At 35.7% G+C, this 19496-nt stretch overlaps 5 protein-coding genes across 10 annotated transcripts; 2 read left to right on the top strand and 3 right to left on the bottom strand.

The window, feature by feature from the left end:
• Positions 1-202: 202 nt before the first annotated feature.
• Positions 203-1429, bottom strand: LOC105951512 (F-box protein At5g03970). Its single transcript, XM_012974969.2, has one exon. It carries the CDS (start codon positions 1427-1429, stop codon positions 203-205), a length of 1227 nt encoding a protein of 408 aa, XP_012830423.2.
• Positions 1430-1993: 564 nt separating this feature from the next.
• Positions 1994-4957, top strand: LOC105951257 (uncharacterized). 4 transcript variants are annotated; one of them, XM_012974654.2, is made up of 2 exons: positions 1994-3995; positions 4586-4957. In XM_012974654.2, exon 1 carries the CDS (start codon positions 2222-2224, stop codon positions 3953-3955), a length of 1734 nt encoding a protein of 577 aa, XP_012830108.2. In that variant the 5' UTR covers positions 1994-2221; the 3' UTR covers positions 3956-3995; positions 4586-4957. The 4 variants fall into 4 exon arrangements, 3 of the variants coding, with proteins under 3 accessions (XP_012830108.2, XP_088678088.1, XP_012830106.2); XR_016033175.1 differs by having other exon boundaries at positions 2000-4098; positions 4247-4957; XM_088821962.1 differs by having other exon boundaries at positions 2000-3966.
• Positions 4958-12787: 7830 nt separating this feature from the next.
• Positions 12788-15541, top strand: LOC105951256 (plant UBX domain-containing protein 4). Its single transcript, XM_012974651.2, has 4 exons — positions 12788-13366; positions 14163-14466; positions 14650-14745; positions 14906-15541. Exons 1-4 carry the CDS (start codon positions 12912-12914, stop codon positions 15290-15292), a joined length of 1242 nt encoding a protein of 413 aa, XP_012830105.2. The 5' UTR covers positions 12788-12911; the 3' UTR covers positions 15293-15541.
• Positions 15542-15819: 278 nt separating this feature from the next.
• LOC105951576 (uncharacterized protein At4g08330, chloroplastic) lies at positions 15820-16661 on the bottom strand. The gene is made up of 2 exons (XM_012975031.2): positions 16477-16661; positions 15820-16385 (listed from the first exon to the last, which is right to left on the bottom strand). The coding sequence occupies exons 1-2, from the start codon at positions 16584-16586 to the stop codon at positions 16013-16015; spliced, it is 483 nt and encodes a 160-aa protein (XP_012830485.2). The 5' UTR covers positions 16587-16661; the 3' UTR covers positions 15820-16012.
• Positions 16662-17998: 1337 nt separating this feature from the next.
• Positions 17999-19107, bottom strand: LOC105951254 (RmlC-like cupins superfamily protein). Of its 3 annotated transcripts, none has more exons than XM_012974649.2 (2): positions 18984-19107; positions 17999-18573 (listed from the first exon to the last, which is right to left on the bottom strand). In XM_012974649.2, the coding sequence occupies exon 2, from the start codon at positions 18569-18571 to the stop codon at positions 18131-18133; it is 441 nt and encodes a 146-aa protein (XP_012830103.1). In that variant the 5' UTR covers positions 18572-18573; positions 18984-19107; the 3' UTR covers positions 17999-18130. The 3 variants fall into 3 exon arrangements, with proteins under 3 accessions (XP_012830103.1, XP_012830104.1, XP_012830102.1); XM_012974650.2 differs by having other exon boundaries at positions 17999-18680; positions 18984-19075; XM_012974648.2 differs by having other exon boundaries at positions 17999-18576; positions 18984-19069.
• Positions 19108-19496: the final 389 nt, after the last annotated feature.

Below are 19496 nucleotides of genomic sequence, written 5' to 3'. Positions count from 1 at the left end.
TTATTTATTTATTATATTTTTTAATATTCTTATTATACCTTTTTTTAGCATATAAATAATCGAGTATGATATTGGAACAAAAAATCAATAATCAAATCAAATAATCGAAAAGTACTGAAAAAAACGAAAAACTACTCGTATTATTGAGGAGGATCAAATCAAATAATCGAAAAGTACTGGAAAAAAGCGAAAATCTTCCTAATCAAATAAAATACGAAGACAAGCAAGACGACTCGATATAAGGACACAAATACTCCTCATGTACGAGATGATTATAAGGACATCCATAGTATGAAACCCACTCAACACTATTACTACCCAAATTGTATAGAAAAATCTTTTCTGCTTGTCGAAGTACAAGCACAAGTGGATACCAATTTGGTACGAAGCACTCCAATCGAATCCTATCCATTCGATTCTTCTCGGGATCTGGAACATGAAAAAACACGCCCAACGATTCAATGTCGATATCGTGGACCAGCTCCCATTCATGGCAAGGTATCGTTTTTTTCCGCTTGTAACTCATTCTACCATCTTTTTCACCCTTGGGCAGTTTATAGATTTGGATTTTGTCGGGGTTGATTGTTCCAAACCATAATGTGTTGTCGACAGAGGACCTTGTTATAGCTCGTGAAACCGCACCATCCAAATACGGGATCTTGATCAATTGGACGTGGCCCGTTTCATCGCTAGGGTCGTAGAGTGCAATCTGCCAATTGTACGTGTACCAGTGGAAAACGCCGTTCGCCACCAACGGGGCCCCGGGCAAGGGGTGCAGGACGAATTCCCCCGTGCCAACGAGCATCGACGGGACCCACTCGCCCGTCTTAGATGAGTAGGTCTCGATGGGCAATAGTTGGTCGAGATCATCCGTCAAGGCGGCTCGAACGACTATGTAGCTCTTGTCCCCCTCCCACGCAGTGACCATCAATCCGATCGTCCAATCACGATAGTATTGTTGGTCTTGGTCTAGACGATGACGTGGCGGCGGTGGCAGTAGGACCCACTTTTTGGTCACGGGGTTCATGACGTGGTACTTGGACGAGTGGCGGCCGCAGAGCACTAAACCCTCGGAGGAGTTGATGAAGTATCCTAGTTCCTTTTCGACGCACATTATTTCGGGGTTTCCGTGGGGAAAAACGGCGAGTATGTTCATTGCGGGTTCCGAAGGACGGCGGCGGTATCTGCCGGACAAGTGTTTGGTTGTTAATTGGAACAGTGCCAGCAGATGGCCGCCATCGTCTCCGGCGACGGCAGAGGTGCGGCGGCGTTGTTTGTTGCTGTGGAACTTAAGAAAGGTGGGATCGTTAATGATATACTTCCACTTCTTGGAGACGGTCATGAACTTGAAAAGGGTTTTTGGAGGCAGATGGACGAGTATCTCCCTCAACAAGTCGTCGTTGATTTTTATATTTTTCTTTGAATCCATGGCGGAGGTGGCGATGGATGTGTTTTCAGAGAGACAGTTGTGTTTATGAATTGTGTTTGTGTTTATACGTGTATATATTATACGTGTATATATAGGGGAAAAAATAGATATCTAATTGTAGTGAAAGTAGGAAAGGGCCCAATATAAATAAAAAAATTAAAAAGTAAATAAATATTTTTAAAAACTAAATTAATATACTTCCATATAGAGATACTCCTATTCTTTTTTATCTGATATACCAGACTTAAAATATTGCAATAACAAAAATTCATAAGTACACTCCGACTTTAAGTTTAAGATATATAAAGGATAAATTACAGCTATCTCCCTGAAGTAAAGTGTAATTACGGAAAATTCCCTTAATATTTATAAATTACATCCAGACCCCTGTAGCTTAAACATTTCTTACATCCACCCCTAAAAAAGGATGCTAATGTAAGAAATATACAAATTACAAGGGTGTGAAAGTAATTATTTATTAATTAGGGATTTTAGTAAATAAACCTTACTTCAGGGGGTGAAATTGAGTATTTAGATATTGTGAGCAGCACCCACAAAAACCCTGAATCAATGTTTCTTTTTAGCAGTGCACGCCATTTCCCCATTCCATTTCTCTTCTTTTCACAAACCAATTCAATGGGCCATCCCACCACCACCACCACCGCCACCACCACCACCACCGCTGCTCTGTTATTCCCACTGGCACTTTAATCCCTCACGCACATTACCCAAGTAATTCCAACAACTATTCCTCCTTTTTTACATTTCACAAAAGTAAAACCCCGCCGGAAAATGCGTTCCGCCGCCGCCGACCCACCTCCGCCGCCGTCGTCCCCCTCCGAAACTCTCCAAAGCATAACCCAGCTCCTATCCCAACTCCTCCCCGCCACAGTCGCCGTCACATGCTTCGCCTCCAGGTGGCAGGTCATTCGCCTGAAGCTCTCCTCCCTGAAAACCCTCATCTCCGAAATCTCCTCCTCCCCACACTGGTCGGAAAACCCTCTCCTCCTCCCCATCCTCCCCTCCTTGCTCTCCACCCTCCGCCGCACCGAAACCCTCTCCCACCACTGCTGTTCCGACGCTCCCTTCACCCACGGCAAGCTCCTCATGCAGTCCGACCTCGACATGGCCGCCGGTTGGCTTTCCAGCCAAATCAACGACATTGACCTCCTCCTCCGCTCCGGCGTCCTCCACCAGTCCACCGCCATTGTTCTCTCCCGCCCCAACCCCACTTCCTCCATTGACGACCTCGCATTTTTCGTCAAGGACCTCTTCACCAGGCTCCAGATCGGCGGCCTGGATTTCAAGCGTAAGGCGTTGGATTCTCTAATCCAGCTCCTCTCCGAGGACGACAAATCCGCCGCAGTCGTCGCCGAAGAAGGGAATCTCGGCTGTTTGATTTCCCTACTCGATCTGAACGCTCACGATTCCATTATCAGAGAGCTCGCCGTTTTCGCAGTGTCTTTGCTCGTCTCCGCGGGTGATTTCCCGCGGAAATGCGTCTTCGAAGAAGGGGCTTTGGGCCCTTTGTTGAGAGTTATCGAAATCGAATGCACTTCAATGCCTACAAAGGAAAGAGCCGCCATGGCTGTGGAGTTCATAACTGCCGATTCCGATAATTCTTGGGCTATTACTGCATACGGTGGCGTTCCCATTCTAATCGAATTGTGTAAATCCAGTTCCTCAACGGCACAATCGCACGCTGTCGGGGCGATAAGAAATGTTCTGACTGTTGAAGATATTCAAATTGCTTTGGCAGAAGAAGGGGCGATTCCTGTTTTGATGCAGTTGCTTGTTTCTGAAACCAATCCTTCGGCTCGGGGAACAGCCGCCAATTGTATCTCGATTCTTGCTTCCACGAGTGAGTATTTCCGAGGGTTGTTGTTACATGAAAAGGGCTTGCAGAGATTGTTGCATTTGTTTCACGATGAATGCTCGGTTTCTTCTGATACGTTTGAACACGTCTTACGTGCGATTTATTCGTTATCCGTCTCGGATGCTAGCTATAGATTGTTATCTGGATCGACCCCGTTTATAATACAAATTGCAAAGCTTTTAAAGCACGGGAATGTAATGATACAACACATCGCTGCTTCTTTGCTGGCTAATTTAGCAATTAGCGATGGTAATAAGAGGGCTATCGCTTTGTGTATGAGTTCTTTGGTGAAGCTAATGGAGTCTGTTAAGCCTGATGGAATGCAAGAAGTTGGGGCGAAGGCTTTGTTGTCGTTGTTGTCGGTGAAATCAAATAGGAAAGAGTTGGTGAAGGATGAGAAAAGTTTGATGAGGTTGGTTCAAATGTTGGATCCTAAAAACGAGGTTGTCTTGAAGAAGTTTCCGGTGGCGGTGGTGGCGGCAATAATGGCTGGTGGGAGCCAGAGCTGCCGGAAGAAGCTTGTGGCGGCAGGTGCTTACGGGCATGTGCAGAGATTAGCAGAAATGGAGGTGGCCGGAGCTAAAAAGGCTTTGCAGAGACTCTCTGCTAATCGGCTAACTAGTATATTAACTAGAACGTGGCGGGATTAACCGATTAGAAGGTAAATCAATCATCTTCGGCCAATGAAAGGTAACAATTTGTAAAGTTTAATTAGATGTGAAAAATCTTGATTTGATTTTGTCTTGCTTAATGTTTCATGCTTCGGGAAATAGCAATGCAACTATTGGATTATGTCTTTGGTTGCCACATTGTGATTTACGGCGATTGAATTTAATTCTTTCGTAAGTTAAACAGATTTGAGATTGATTCTTGAATTATTAGGATTCAGAATAATCTGACTAAAGATTCTTGATTTTTAGATTCTCAAAATCATGGATTAGAGATTTGCATGTTCCGGGAAAAGAAACGTCGGTTCTTTGTCTGGATCTTGATAGCCAACTTAACTTGGATACCGAACGAAACTGCAACTGTTGTCTCATTTATGCAAGGGAAGAAAGTAGTTGGCCTTAATCAACATTAAATACTTCAGAAGAAAGTAATATAGTGTCAGCCAGAAACGTGACCAGTCGCCATTACGTAAATTAATGTCGTAGTACGAGGGGCAGAAACGAACAAAATTTGCAACTGTTTGGTTTGATTTTGTTGGATAACTAGATGATGAACATAATGAACATGTCTTCTTTCTTTTTTTTTGTTTTTTTTTTGGTGTGTGCATGCAGAAGATCGATACGAGTATTCCTAACCGTTGATAAGGAGCTGACTCATCCTGCACAATGAAACGAACACGACGAGATGTTGTTATACTGTAGAAGTTAAGTGATGGTAGTAGTATACTGTAGTATATCGAGATAAAAAAGAAGAGTGAACTGAGTGTTTCTAATTTAACTTGACAATGATACGGGATGCGATTTTTATCGAGTATCCTTGTTTCTTTCATTTTTTTTTCGTGAAGCAGAGTGTGTATTTTTCCGATAGTTTTTACCTCTGTAATTCATTTGTAACTTTGTTTATGAATGTAGATTTGTGTGTTACTTGCTCCTCTCTTTCTTTGATAGCAAAGCTATATAATTCATGGCAACTTTCTTAGTCTATACGGAGTTATTTACTGGTACAGCTTTTATTTTGTTTATTGCTCACAACTCCGTGATGTGCTACAGTTTGAAATTAATTGATTTTATTTTTACTTTATGGAGCTTAAAATATGTGTGTCTGGTGATAAAATTAATTAGAACTAAATGACAAGTAAAATTAAACATTTGCTTCACATTCTTTATTAAATTTATTTCAAAAATGCCCTTCTGCTCACAAATTCGAAATTTGCATTTAGTAAAATTCAAACTGTATTTATCATTTTTTATTATGTATTTAATATCTTATTTTTTCATCTAACATATTTTATTTTATTTTTATAGACTTTATTTTTTCGTTTTTCACTCTAGCATTTTTTACATTATTATAAACAACTTAATTTTTTTCTTTATTTTCAACATTTTACTGAAAATTATGAGTTTTCTTTTTTTCGTTTTTATTAAATAAAACAACAGATTTTAAAATACTATGGCATACTATGGTATACTATAATTTACTAATAATACTGAAAATTGTGAATGTTTTTAAAAAAAATCGGTTGTAATCGACTATAGACACCTATAAGAACCATAGTAATCCGTAGTCACATACTCTTAAAACTCTAGTCGCTACCCATTCGTAAACACTCGTAGTAATTCAAAGATACTCGTAGACCGTAGTCATTCGCACTCATTCAATATGAACCCTAGATCTGCCACCACCACCACCACCACTTCCATCCTCTTCCTCTATGTCTCACTATCCATCTTAATTAATCTTCCCCTTCCTCAAACCCAACATCAAATTCTAACAAAAAATTACCGTCGTCGTCGAAGAAAACCACCACCGATGCCAGCGACCAAAACCACAGCCGCCCCTAGTGAGCAAAACCACCGCCAGCCACCTGCCGCCCCCACACCAAGATCCGATCTAAAAAACTCCTATAACTAATACCTCTAAGTCAGCACCATTACCGAAAATAGAGAAAGAGAGAGATAGAGAGAAGGAGAGAAAAAAGGCTGGGGCCAATGAAGAAAGAGAGAAAGAAGGCCATAGTGGGTGGTGGAAAATTGAAAAAAGAGAGAAAATGCCATGGTGGGCGACGGGGAGAGAGATATGACAGGAGAGGAAGAAACGTTGATTTTTATTAGGTATAATAAATGTATTTTTGGGCTAAATAAAAATAAAAAGATTTTGGTCAAATTTTATTTTCAACTAAGAATTTACTTAAAATGTTCTATCTGAGGTTGTCCTTCACATCTAATTAGGTTTGGTTTGAGAGGTGTCTCCAATATTAACATTTACTTTATTTGATAACCCGTGTGATATTATCATGTATTTTGTAATTTTTTTAAAGTTTTAACAATTCTAAAGATTTATGTAATTGCTTATATTTTGCATTAAGAAATTGTCAAAGTGGGCATTGATGGCTTAATCCCACTATGCATCCTTGAAATATTTATTTTTTGCACTCTGCGACCTAAAAAAAATTTACTAGCTTTTTGCATCTTCAAAACAAAATAAATCATGTATAATTATCTATAATGAATTTTAAAGCTAATAAAAATAATTTAGTATTTTTAGTGGCATTTTTTGGGATCTCAAATTCCAAATCAAAAATTTTATATTCATAATCCTTCTGAAATTACAAGTGCAAAATACAAATGCATTTCATCAACATATTTAATAATTATTTTGGCTCTCTCTTTCTCTTCCACTCTCTGATCCAAAATTCCGCCAAATATGTTTTCGACAGACGATGGTGCTTCTTGTAGTCGTAAGTATCTCTCTGGATGTCAGATTCGATGACTACACCATCGTTGAATTCCTTTCGCCTAGTTCTTTCTTTTGATGGTGATTTCATACGGTTTAAAGCTCTGGATTTGTTTATGCAACCGTTTTACAATTCACGCATATTTGAATAACGACGGGTCTTCTCGAAGTCATAACTTTCTTTCTGGCGGTCGGAATTTGATGGTTTAACTACCACTAGATTCCTCTAATCGCGCTATTTCTTTTGATGGTATTTTTTTATATTTTGGAGCTATCGATTTGTTTATGTGGTCATTTTACAGTGCGCGTTTATTTCGACGACGATTTTTCTTGGAGAAGTAATTTATTTTCTGGTTGTCGGAATTTGACAGATTACCCAATATTGAATTAATTCCTCTAGTCTAGATTTATCTTTTGGTGTTAATTTTGTTCAATTTTAATAGTCAGATTTGTTTTTGTAATTTACTATTTTTTTTGTATTCATCATTTTTTTTAACTTGCACTATATTTTAAATTGAATGACAAAACATTGTATGCTATGTTACTTTTACTAGTATTGTCTCCCCAAATAACACAATTAAATAAAGGCTGCGGCTATATGCAAGACTAAGAGCCTGTTTGGCTAAGCTTATTTAAAACATCTTATAAGCTCCTACATCTGATAAGATGTTTTAGGAGCTGATAAGCTGTTAGATCTTATTTTAAAAATTATTTTTTAAGGTGTTTGGATATGTAGCTTATAAGTTACTTTTTGTTTTTATAAGTTGTTCAGGTGTTTGGAAATAAAATGTCTGTTTATTGCTATAATGACAAAAAGTACATGACGTCAGTATAATTGTTAAACTTATTTGACTCAAATACTTTTGTTCCTAAAATATTATTATAATATTTACAAATTATTTTTTCAAATAATAATAATAATATAAAATAAAAGTTGTAAAAGAAATATAATTTTTTTTATAGATGAAAGAAATATAATTTATTATGGAGATAATAAGAATATTCGTGTATTTTTATATACATATAAAATATAAATAGAGAATAATTTTTTTTACAATTATTATGATAATTACGATAATTATATTTAACTAATTATTAATCTTGATTACAAGAATACGTTGTTTTGATAAAATATAAATATTATTAGTATTTATGTAATATAATAAAGTATTTGAGGGTAATTTTGTATTTTAAGTGTTTTAGTAAAGAAGCAAATAAGATCTTAAAGAAAAAAAGTGGGGTAGAGGTACTTTTTTAAAAACATCTTATAAGCTCCCTAACAGCTTATTTTTGGAAAAAATAAGATCTTTTGCATTTTTTTTACCAAACACCTTTTAACAACTTATAAGCTCCTAAACATCTTATAAGATGTTTTTAGGAGCTTATAAGCTTAGCCAAACGGGCTCTAATTCCACTTGTGCAAGATTAAATTAAAATTTTCAATGTATAAATACTATAATACCCTTATTTATTAAAAAAATAAAAAATTCCAAATATGCAAGACCAAAAATTCAAAAACACAAAAAACCCTATCACAAGACCACAAAACCACAAGACCAACTCTCATCTTCTCCATCTTCCAAAACCCACAAGACCTTTCTCCTTCCTCCTCCATTAACCCACAAAACCTAGAAATTCAAAATCATCAAAACTCAACAAATCTTACAAATATGGCAAGTATGGAGTCAGAAGACATCAAAATAGAAGATTCTACGATGGAAGAACCCAAGAATGTATGCATCTATGGGTTTTTTTAGCTAGAATATCGATTTTCCAAAAAAAATCCCGCGCAAACGAATTCGACATATACAGGTCGAATTTAACAGGTAAAAATCGACATTTAGATGTCGATTTTGAGGTATAAAATTCAACATTTAGATGTCGATTTTGAGGTATAAAATTCGACATTTGAATTTGTGCTATAAATTCGACATGTCAATGTCGATTTTTACCTATGAAATTCGACGCTTAAGTGTCGATTTGTAGCATAGTTTTTCGACACCTTGGTGTCGATTTTTGTTTTTTTTCTCATTATTTGTATTTGGTCTTACATGAGAAAAAAAAAAAGCCAATTTAATTTATGGGCATACTTGTCATTCCATCTTAATAAAATAGAATCTTTTGGAATCCTTCTTTAATTTGGTCTTGCACAAGTGGAATGAGTATTGCATATAGCCGCAGCCTTAAATAAATAAATAAAAATTGTTTAGTTTTGCAATTGCAGCTTGATGAAAGTCATTGATCTTCTCCTTTGAAGGTGCCAAGAATCTGGTTCAAGCTATAGACGAATTTGACGAATTTGACATATGTTTCAAGTTATAGCTGACTGCATACTGCACATTACTACACATTTCTATAGTTACATATAATAACATATAGTAACATGTAGTAACATATGCATATGATTGTGTATTTCGATCTGTATTTGTTGGCTACGAGTTGATGTATAATGTAAATATTTAAATTATGAATTTTGTTGTTGGTGCTGATGAAGTTTTCTTCCATATATTCTATGATATTCGTGCGTGTACATATTTGGTCGACCATGACTTTGGTAAAAAAAAAACATAAAACCTAAATAACCATAGTCATTTGTAGTCATTTTCAGAACAATAAACAAATAAAAAAAATTCAAAAAATTAAAAGAAATAATAAATAAACAAGCATGTAAACAAACAAATTTTTATAAATAAAATAAAATCCCTGAAAATGAGAAATGCATGTACCAAAATTTTAAATACAGTTAGACAATAATACTGAATGTAGTTAGACGAAAGTTGCATGTAATACATCATTTTTAACTGGGAAGAGGGTATCTGTTAGCCCCTTAGACGGTAACATCGGTTATGACTCAAGTGTGGCTGAGAAATGGGTGCTAAGTGAGGGTTGGCACAAGACAACCCACACATCGGCCAATGAGTGGGTGAGTGTTGGACAAACATTTAGGTGTTTGTTCGAGAAAGCAGGGAAGACTTGGTTTGAGTGGGAACAATGATTGAAAGTACTTGGTTGATGGCATAAGTGAGGATGTCTCGGCAATGTTCGGCACTTGGTATGGGCGATGCTCGGCAAGTGGCACGAGAGAGTCTCGACAGTACTCGACGTTTGGCAAGGACGTAGCTCGGCAGATGACACGAGTAATCATCGGCAAGACTTGTGACTGGCATGGGCATTGCTCGACAGCCAAGGCGGACAAGCGTGGGTAATATTCGGCATATGGTCGAGGAATTGGGCAAACAGCGTTTGAAGGAAATTGATTATGACTTGGCAAGCGAGGGCAGGTTGGCACGACTGACTGGCAAGACAAGGAAAGCAGCCTAATAAGCGGGCGTGCTAATGACCATGTGGGCAAGAACTGACGAAAGAATTGACAAGACGGACTGGCGGTTTTGGGCGACGGTTGCTGGGCAGTTTTGCCCAGTACATGCACGAAAACTACCCCATAGTGTTAGTTTAAGTTGCTATGTGGCAAGCCTTTAGGGCGCCATGTGTCCCTAGGCAGTTTGTTGTGTAAACTGCCATTTTTTTTGTATATATTTGGCTTTGAGTGCACAAATCCAACTCATCTAGTATTAGAGAATTCAGATTACAATTGTGAACATCTGAGTGAGGATTTTGTATGTGCACCTTAGGCTCCGTTTGATACAATTAAGCACTGAACACTGAATGCTGAATAAACAACTCAACTGTTAAGCATAATATCTGAATGTTGAATGCAGAATAATTAAGTTTGTTTGATAACTATAAATTTATTATATCTGTATCGTATAATTGTACAATATTAGCCCTCAAAATTGTGGACATATGTTTAAGAGTGTTCACTCGGTCGGTAAACCGATAGAAAATTCGGTACGCACCCAATAATGAACCGACAATTATGCTTAGTTTTCCATAACCATTTTTTTTTAATTATGGTATTTGGTACGGTATACAATATTGATGCACGGTCTACCGTATCGTACCGAATACTAAAATATTTTATATTTTTTCCCTTTTATTTTAAATCTGTTAAGGTTATAACAAATTATAAAATACTTTTAAATTTGATATTTTTTTCATTATTTCAAAATTAGCCTCTATTGAAATCACTTCTTTTTTTCTTATTTTTAGGGCCGATTGTTGTAATTTGTATGTCAAATTCAAGAATTAATTAGTTTTAATATTTAGTTTTAATTTTTTTAAAAATAAGAAACTATATTTTTGCTTTTACCGGTATCGAACCAAAAAAACCAAATTAATTATGGTACAAAATTTCGGTTTACCGAAATTCCGGTACGGTTCAATACAATTTTATCGAATTAACACCCATATATATATATATATATATATATATATATATATATATATATATATATATATATATATATATATATATATATATATATATATATATATATATTAATATATTATAACTATTAATAATATATAAATGAAAAATTCACTATCACCTTTATAATTATTTGATCATATTCTTTTCACTAGTAATATCGAATAAATAAATAAATACCGTAAAAGAAAATTTGGATTCCACTCTTCCAACAGTAAAAGGGCAATTCCTATTTAAAAATGATTATGAAAGGACAATTATGTGGAAACCATCTTTCATCTATAAAATGAATAATTTGATTTTCTATACGACAAGAACGAAGAAACATAACTATAAGGGGAGGGACAAATTTTTTTACCACTGAACCAATAAGTTATAATTTTTTGACTGAACCGGTCAAAAGTGAATGGTTCCATTCAAAGGTGACTATCAAACACACTGAAATTATAATGTCTTACCGAATAAGATGTTAATAGTCATTAAGTGGTCATTAAGAGGTCGTTAAGTGCAATCAAACAGGACCTTAGTCTCCTTTGTATTCTTTGTTGGGAAATCAATATAAAGATTGGGCATTGTCCGTAAACGTATTATGTATTTGCTTTCCGCTGCATACTCTTGTTTATGTTTACATTGGCTTAAAAGACTTGGTGTTTATGCGTATTTGTGGGAAGAGAGTCGAGGTAAGGCTTACTGATCTTGTACGAAGTTCAGGCCGCGCATAGGCAAAAATTTCTTGTGTAAGAAACCACTGTAACAATATCCATAAAAGATGATTTTAGTTCGGATTTTTTTCCGGTTTAGTGAGGCTCTTTATTAAAAAAAATAAAATTTCCAAGAAACTTAAACTTATTCACTAATAAAACGTAAATTTTTAAGTAACAAATATTAAAGTATATAAAAACAGGTAGTAAATGTTAATTGAATTAAGAGCCCGTTTGGCTAAGCTTATTTAAAACATCTTATAAGCTCCTACATCTGATAAGATGTTTTAGGAGCTGATAAGCTGTTAGATCTTATTTTAAAAATTATTTTTTAAGGTGTTTGGATATGTAGCTTATAAGTTACTTTTTGTTTTTATAAGTTGTTCAGGTGTTTGGAAATAAAAGGTCTGTTTATTGCTATAATGACAAAAAAGTACATGACGCCAGTATAATTGTTAAACTTATCTGACTCAAATACTTTTGTTCCTAAAATATTATTATAATATTTACAAATTATTTTTTCAAATAATAATAATAATATAATATAAAAGTTGTAAAAGAAATATAATTTTTTTTATAGATGAAAGAAATATAATTTGTTATGGAGATAATAAGAATATTCGTGTATTTTTATATACATATAAAATATAAATAGAGAATAATTTTTTTTACAATTATTATGATAATTACGATAATTATATTTAATTAATTATTAATCTTGATTACAAGAATACGTTGTTTTGATAAAATATAAATATTATTAGTATTCATGTAATATAATAAAGTATTTGAGGGTAATTTTGTATTTTAAGTGTTTTAGTAAAGAAGCAAATAAGATCTTAAAGAAAAAAGGTGGGGTAGAGGTACTTTTTTAAAAACATCTTATAAGCTCCCTAACAGCTTATTTTTGGAAAAAATAAGATCTTTTGTATTTTTTTTACCAAACACCTTTTAACAACTTATAAGCTCCTAAACATCTTATAAGATGTTTTTAGGAGCTTATAAGCTTAGCCAAACAGGCTCTAAATAAACTAACTAAGGGGTTTCACTTTGATCTCCTTCCAAGTTGGTACGACACTCTAGAGACGTAATACATAGATAGAAGTCATCCTTCGGTATTCTTTTTTAATTCCCAAATTCTCAATTCTGAAGCAAAGCATCTAACCCCCTTCAACAATGGAGAACCCTCCGTCGGAAGCAATCATCGACGGCCACCACCCTCATATTTCACTCATCAACACCTTCTGCGAAATAACCGCCTGCGCCTCTCAATCCGAAGCCCTCTTCTTCTTGGAGTCCCACAATTTCGATCTCGACGCCGCCGTCTCCACTTTCCTCGACGACGCCAATCCCGTTGATTCCGCCGCCGCCGCCGCGGTCAATCCAACTTCTCCGGCGTTCAATTCCCCTACTGAGATGTCTCCTTCCCCTTCCCGTTCCCGATCCCCTTCGCCGCCGCCTGCTTCCCGCTCCTACAGTCTCCGCTCCTCATCTAAACCTAGCACTGCTGCACCGAGACGCGGAATTAGGACTTTTTCGGATCTGAACAGAAACCCTAAAGACGATGATGAGGATTCTGACAGCGATCCTGACTTTAATCCCCAGGATTACTACACCGGCGGCGAAAAGAGGTAAATAATTCCTTAATAAATAATCTTTTACATTTTCTACAGTATGCTGGGTTCAATGATCAACTTAAATTCTTTAGTAGAAAAGCAGTATTTCAATTCTGCTAGATAGTTTAGTTGTATTCTTGAACTTATAGGCTCTGATATACTGCGGTAGATATACTCCAACCAGTGAAGTGATGAGATCAATGCTATGAATTCAATATATGATTTAGAACCAAGCATAAGTGTATAATCTAAAAACATCCAAAAATCCCTGATGACTCTTGAGTTAAATTTGACAAAATTAATCATTGAAATATGACTATATAGTAATTTTCCAAGAAGCCCGATATATATAGCTTTGGTTAAATGAAAAGATGCTGGGTTCAGTGATTAAGTTAAATTCCTTTGTCGAAATTTATTTGAGTTCTTGAATGTATAGGGTCCAACCAATGAATTGGCTGGTAAATAAACAAGAGATCAGTACTATGAAGTATGAATAAATGATTGAGAACCCAAATATATAAGTGTATAATCTAAAAATGCCGAAAACTCTGCAAGAGGAAATGCCGTACATTTTAGTGACAGAGTAAATTTGACGAATCAGTTGTTGAGAAACAGCTATTTAGCAATTTTCCGAGAGTCCAATATATTTATCTTTGGTTTAATGATGCACATCCAGAGTTGTTTCTTGATTATTTACGAGTTCCTTGGAAGTAGTTCTCTTCTCTATGTAGGGAATAAACTATATATATTACGTGTCAGTCAGTTGAGTTGTATATACTAATTAGCTCATGCTATTTTGTTCTTTTGACAGTGGAATGGTTGTTAGAGACCCATCGAGGGCAAATAATGTAGATGCAATATTCAATCAAGCAAGACGAGCAGGTGCTGTAGAAGCGTCTGCAGATCATCAATTGCCTTCTTCTTCGAGCTCAAGAGGCTTTACTGGAACTCCAAGACTACTTTCTGGGGATGATGTGTCGTCTACTACTACTACTACCCCTCCGCCCCCTCCTCAGAATATTAATCACGTTATCACTTTTTGGAGAAATGGATTTACAGTTAACGATGGACCTTTTAGGAGATTGGATGATCCCCTAAATGCACCTTTCTTGGAGGTATCTTCTTTCGTTTCTTGATCTTTTGGCAAAATATACTGTTGGAGGACTTCGATTTTCTATATTGCTTCCATAAATGTAAATATAGTAGCTAGAGTTGTGGAAATTTGTTACTAATTGAATGTTTTTCGGTTAAAAGCTTTTTTTAAATGGTGTTAATTATTCAAATATATTCTGATGCAGAGTATTAAGAAGTCTGAGTGCCCAACGGAACTTGTTCCTGCAGATAAGAACAACCAAGTTCGTGTTAGTCTTGTGAGGAAGGACGATGACTACAAGGTTTCTTCTGTCCACTTTCTAATAATTTATGTTCACTTTTCTAAATCTTAATTCGGATTAATTTTTGAGTTATTGCGATGGAATTGGAATCCTTGTCTGGAATCGACCTCACCTTAACACATTCATTGCGATATTCTTACAATAATTATATTCTGTACAGGAGCCGAAAAAACGGGATGTTCCGTTTCGTGGTGTTGGAAGAACACTTGGCAGCAGCAGTGATGATGTCATCATAACAACGACGCCTGTGGAGCCGGAAACTGTTTTGATGACCAGTGCACCGGCACCATCTATGGGAATGGTGGTTGACGAGACTCAATCTACAACGTCGATTCAGCTGAGATTGGCAGATGGTACTCGCATGGTTTCAAGATTCAATAACAACCACACGATCAGAGATGTCAGAGCCTTTATCGATGCATCTAGGCCTCAGAGAACTTCGTATCAGCTGCAAAGTATGGGATTCCCTCCCAAGAAACTGGATGATCTTGACCAGACCATTGACCAAGCTGGAATAGCTAACTCAGTTGTCATCCAGAGACTATAACTCATCTGTATTTTACAGCATCGCTGATTTGCAGTGAGGTTGCATGGTAAGACTGATATGGATCAAGTTTTTGTTTGGGAAAACTATTAAATCTTCCCGCGTATTATTTCAGGCAATTTTATCTCCGGTTGAATTCGATTCTACTTGTTTTGGAACGCGAAACAATTTGTTGTCTGAACCTTTTGTGGTGTACAGGTTGAGGTTCAATCTGCATGCATCAGCAAATATATCCATCTGCTTTTGATGTTACTTCTGTTGTATGTTTTGCTCATTTACTTGCACATATTACTTTTCTTAAGTAGAAAAGAAAGTGAATCTGATTTCATTAGTATTTTTTTTTTTTTGGAAATCGAAAATCAAAAATTGAATTATTGAAAATTGGAATGAAAAGAATTATTTCAATGTTGATTTTAATTAATTTGAATTGGTGTTAGGATTTAAAATCTTTGCTTCAACTTCACACCTTTAATATACAAATTGGAATTGGAAATCATATAGAACTCCAATTCTAATTCCAAAGAAAATCATTAAACAAATGAACAGATTTATTCCAAAAACATTTAGATGGAAAATAACATGGTCTTGAGTCCTTATTTCTTCACACTTGTCACACACACACACACACACACACACACACACACACACACACACACACACACACACACAAAAGTCTAAACACAAAAACACAAAAAAGATACAATTTCTCTTATAAACTCCAGATCAACATAAATGATCCAACGGCCTCAAAGAGCGTATTTTAATCTCGTAAGTTCTACGAGCAGAAATCCCATCCCAAGTAACTGCAGAAGTGTTCTTGATTGCAGATGAAAAAGAAGAAGAATTATTATTATTATTTATATTGCACACAGTACCAATATAGCTCCCACAGTTTCTACAGAGCAACTTGGTTCTTGATCTTCCTTGAAATAGAAACCACAATCTCCATCTCATCATTTTGTTGTTCATCTCAGTAAACCTACTCTCGTCTATCGAATAGAACGAAATTACCCCTCGTTTTATTGACTTTTCGTATTGTTCCGATATGTCGCGGTTGCACGAATTCAGGTTTAATTCGTATCCACAGGACCCACAACTGCCACAAAACATATATACGTACATATTATATACAGAAAGCTAGAAAGATGTATTATGAGGTGAATTAATAAGGAGTGAGAAAGTAGAACCTGTAAGATACATGTTTTGTAATAAGTGAGTAGACTTGGGAATAATTAGACGATGACGACGACGACATTGGAAGAACAACCTCAGCGCTATCGATAGTACTGTTCGTCATCTCTCACCCTTCACTGTGTGTTGTGTGTGTGTGTTCTTGGTCTCTGTAGTGTGTGTTCTTGGTGTGTGTGTGTGTGTGTGTTTATTATTATTAACATCTGGTGTTGAAAGAACGGACAGGAAGAAAGGGTTGTAACGGTAACTAGCTTGGGAATGATAGCTACACTTCAAAATATTAAAGTAATTTGGGGGGCCCTCTTTATAGACCAAATGTAATTTATTCATTATATTATGAACTATTGCATTTTTCCCATCAAATACCAGTAAGAGATACTAAAATTTTATGATAAATTACGAAAAACTTCCCACATATGTGTAAATCACCAAAATCTTCCTGACGTTTGTTTTCGTCTTACAGCAACCCTTACGGTGTGATTTTTCACAGAATCTTTTTTATTCCACGTAATATTTCCCGAAAATTGTCAATTCAACCTCTGCCAATGTGGCATTTATTTATGTTATTTTTTAAAGACAAAAAATTACCCTCAGATGCGTAATGGTACTAAAAAGTTGTGAAAATGTTATTTAAAAAAATATAAAGATTTTGTGTAAAAATCCCCTAATGGTAATTTTTTCTAGTTAAAGAGTAGCATAAAAAAATGGCATATCTGTAGGGATAGAATCGACATTTTTTTTTATGAAATATTCCTTGAATCAAAAAGATTTATCGTGAAAAATCACATTGTAAGGGGGTCGGTGTACGATAGGAAACAAAAGTCAGGGGGTTTTGATAATTACGGATAGATGAGGGTGTTTTTCATAATTTAGCCTAAGTTCAGGGTTTTTTCGTAATTTGCCCAAAACTTTATAAACATCTAATTAAATACACTTAAAGCAAGAAAATATTTGAATGAGTTCAATTTGTGGTACAAAAATAGTATAGATCTACTCCCATAAGATATGGGGTTACCTTAATTGATCAAACAACTCTCCTAAGTATTAGAACCTTCAAATACGGTATAATATATACATTCTTAATAACATACTCTTAAAATAAGGAACTCTTCAAATACTGCATTGAAATCAATGAATTTAGAATGAAGGCTTGAAAATATCCGAGTATACAGCGAACGAAGATTGAAGCTTACGAAGAGCTACTATCATAATCACGTGTGGTTCGATTGAATGAACTTGTTGTTGAGTAAATATTTCTTGCTAGGTTTAAAAAGACGGAATACTATTATTTCAGATGCGTTGCCATTGTATAAGAGTAGTAGTGAACATGTTTAGTGTGGAAAAAAATCATCCTAGTTCAACACCCAAAATCCCCAACTCTTCTTCGTCACAACAATTAATTAGTCGTCCTCGGATTATAATTCACGAAAACAATACGGGCTAAGCTTTCGTGTGTGAGGAAAAATGTGTTTTGTGTGTGTGAAGAATATGAGCATAGAATCTAATTAACATGTCACATACTAATAATAGTGCCATATTTCACTTGAATCTAATAATAACCTTCAAAAAAAGTAGACAACAACAACAACATAGATTCTTCTACATAAATCTCGGCCAAATAAAGCTAAAAGAAAAACGAAAGAAGATGAACTAGTCATCACCGTAAGCTCGGAACTTGTAGCGTTCTTGATAGAAATCATTGAAGTGAAGATCAGCTTCGAACCACTTAGGGTATCGAACAAGATCACCAGCAACGAAACTCATAAAACTCTCGCTCCCTTCAGGCACAACTCTAACTTCACCTTCCTCGATATAAACGAGCTGGTCAACTTGCCAGTCCCACGGAAGCTTACACTTTCCCGTTTTCCAAACCGACCATCTCGACACACCAAGCTCCGACAGCCGCTCCTTCGACACTTTCCTTTCAACTTTTATACTATAGAGCTCCTCCAATGTCTTCTCGATCTTCATCGCTCTTATACCCGTACTCGTCTGATACTGCTTCCGAGCAGCAATTGATGTTCTAAATTGCGTTTTATTGCTTTTATTCATCGCCATCGGCGGTGACATCGCAGAACTGGCCATCGCCATATCTGCTGTTTTTTTTTTAACTTTAAATATTTCACCGAAATCGAAGAAGTGGCGGATTGAACAAACGAACAATTCGACAATACGAATCGATTCACAGATAAAATATAGACTGAAAATGAGTGAAACAACATACATACATGCTCAGAGAGAACGAATTTCATAACAAAAAATAAAGGAAAATAAAGAAATGGAATTTTCATTTGATTCTACATTTTTTGAAAATAAAGATTCAATCTTTTATCCTCTAAATATATGCATAATTTCTTCCATTTCAATACTCACCGAGTGGAAGCAATCAAAACAATATAATTTTACCCAATTCAGAAAACCATTTGCAGAACATAGGAATCCGAAGAAATTGCAGCGAAATGAAAGCCCTAATTTTGAGAAATAAATAAAAACAAGTGCTTACCCTTTTGGCTTCGGCAGAACCTTAAACCCTCGACCAGAGAGAGAGAGAGAGAGAGAGAGAAGGGGGTTTTATCCACAAAGTGGGCAATTTGGACATCTTGTCAATTTATCATCGATATTTGTTGTCGTCCTTTTTGCAAATTCGTCCCTTGATTTTGAAGCCATATGCAAATCAGTGTTAGTATTTTGACCAAATCAACAAAAAAACCCAAATGGGTCAACTCATTTTACAATTTGAAACCTAGCAAAATTGGTCCTAGAATTCCAATCTATTTCATTTAGGGTTAAATATTAATTGGTCCAAATCAAAAATATTTCTTCTTCGATGAAAATTGAAATTGTCGTGTTTAAATTTATGTCGGGGTCTTGCTAACGTTCAATCGTTCATTCTCGGAAGGGTTACAAAAAATACATTTTATGATAGTATCTCGAAATTCAGAATTTGTGTATGTATTTCCACTAGGTATACCAAATGTCTTTCATATGCAGATCGAACTATCCTTGTAAAGCATAT

Source organism: Erythranthe guttata, chromosome 8, assembly GCF_056151865.1.
Source record: "Erythranthe guttata isolate IM_541 chromosome 8, IM_541, whole genome shotgun sequence".
Taxonomy (NCBI): domain Eukaryota; kingdom Viridiplantae; phylum Streptophyta; class Magnoliopsida; order Lamiales; family Phrymaceae; genus Erythranthe; species Erythranthe guttata.
Note: the sequence above shows the minus strand (reverse complement) of the source record. Positions and strands in the feature narration are given on the sequence as shown.

Excerpts from the sequence above, each read along its gene's own strand:
- LOC105951512 (XM_012974969.2), bottom strand. The coding sequence starts at position 1,429 with ATGGATTCAAAGAAAAATATAAAAATCAACGACGACTTGTTGAGGGAG.
- LOC105951257 (XM_012974654.2), top strand. The coding sequence starts at position 2,222 with ATGCGTTCCGCCGCCGCCGACCCACCTCCGCCGCCGTCGTCCCCCTCC.
- LOC105951256 (XM_012974651.2), top strand. The coding sequence starts at position 12,912 with ATGGAGAACCCTCCGTCGGAAGCAATCATCGACGGCCACCACCCTCAT. Across the intron at positions 14,467-14,649 it reads TAAATGCACCTTTCTTGGAG|AGTATTAAGAAGTCTGAGTG; the intron begins GTATCTTCTTTC and ends ATTCTGATGCAG. Across the intron at positions 14,746-14,905 it reads GGAAGGACGATGACTACAAG|GAGCCGAAAAAACGGGATGT; the intron begins GTTTCTTCTGTC and ends TATTCTGTACAG.
- LOC105951576 (XM_012975031.2), bottom strand. The coding sequence starts at position 16,586 with ATGACGAACAGTACTATCGATAGCGCTGAGGTTGTTCTTCCAATGTCG. Across the intron at positions 16,386-16,476 it reads ACAAAACATGTATCTTACAG|TTGTGGGTCCTGTGGATACG; the intron begins GTTCTACTTTCT and ends GTTTTGTGGCAG.
- LOC105951254 (XM_012974649.2), bottom strand. The coding sequence starts at position 18,571 with ATGGCGATGGCCAGTTCTGCGATGTCACCGCCGATGGCGATGAATAAA.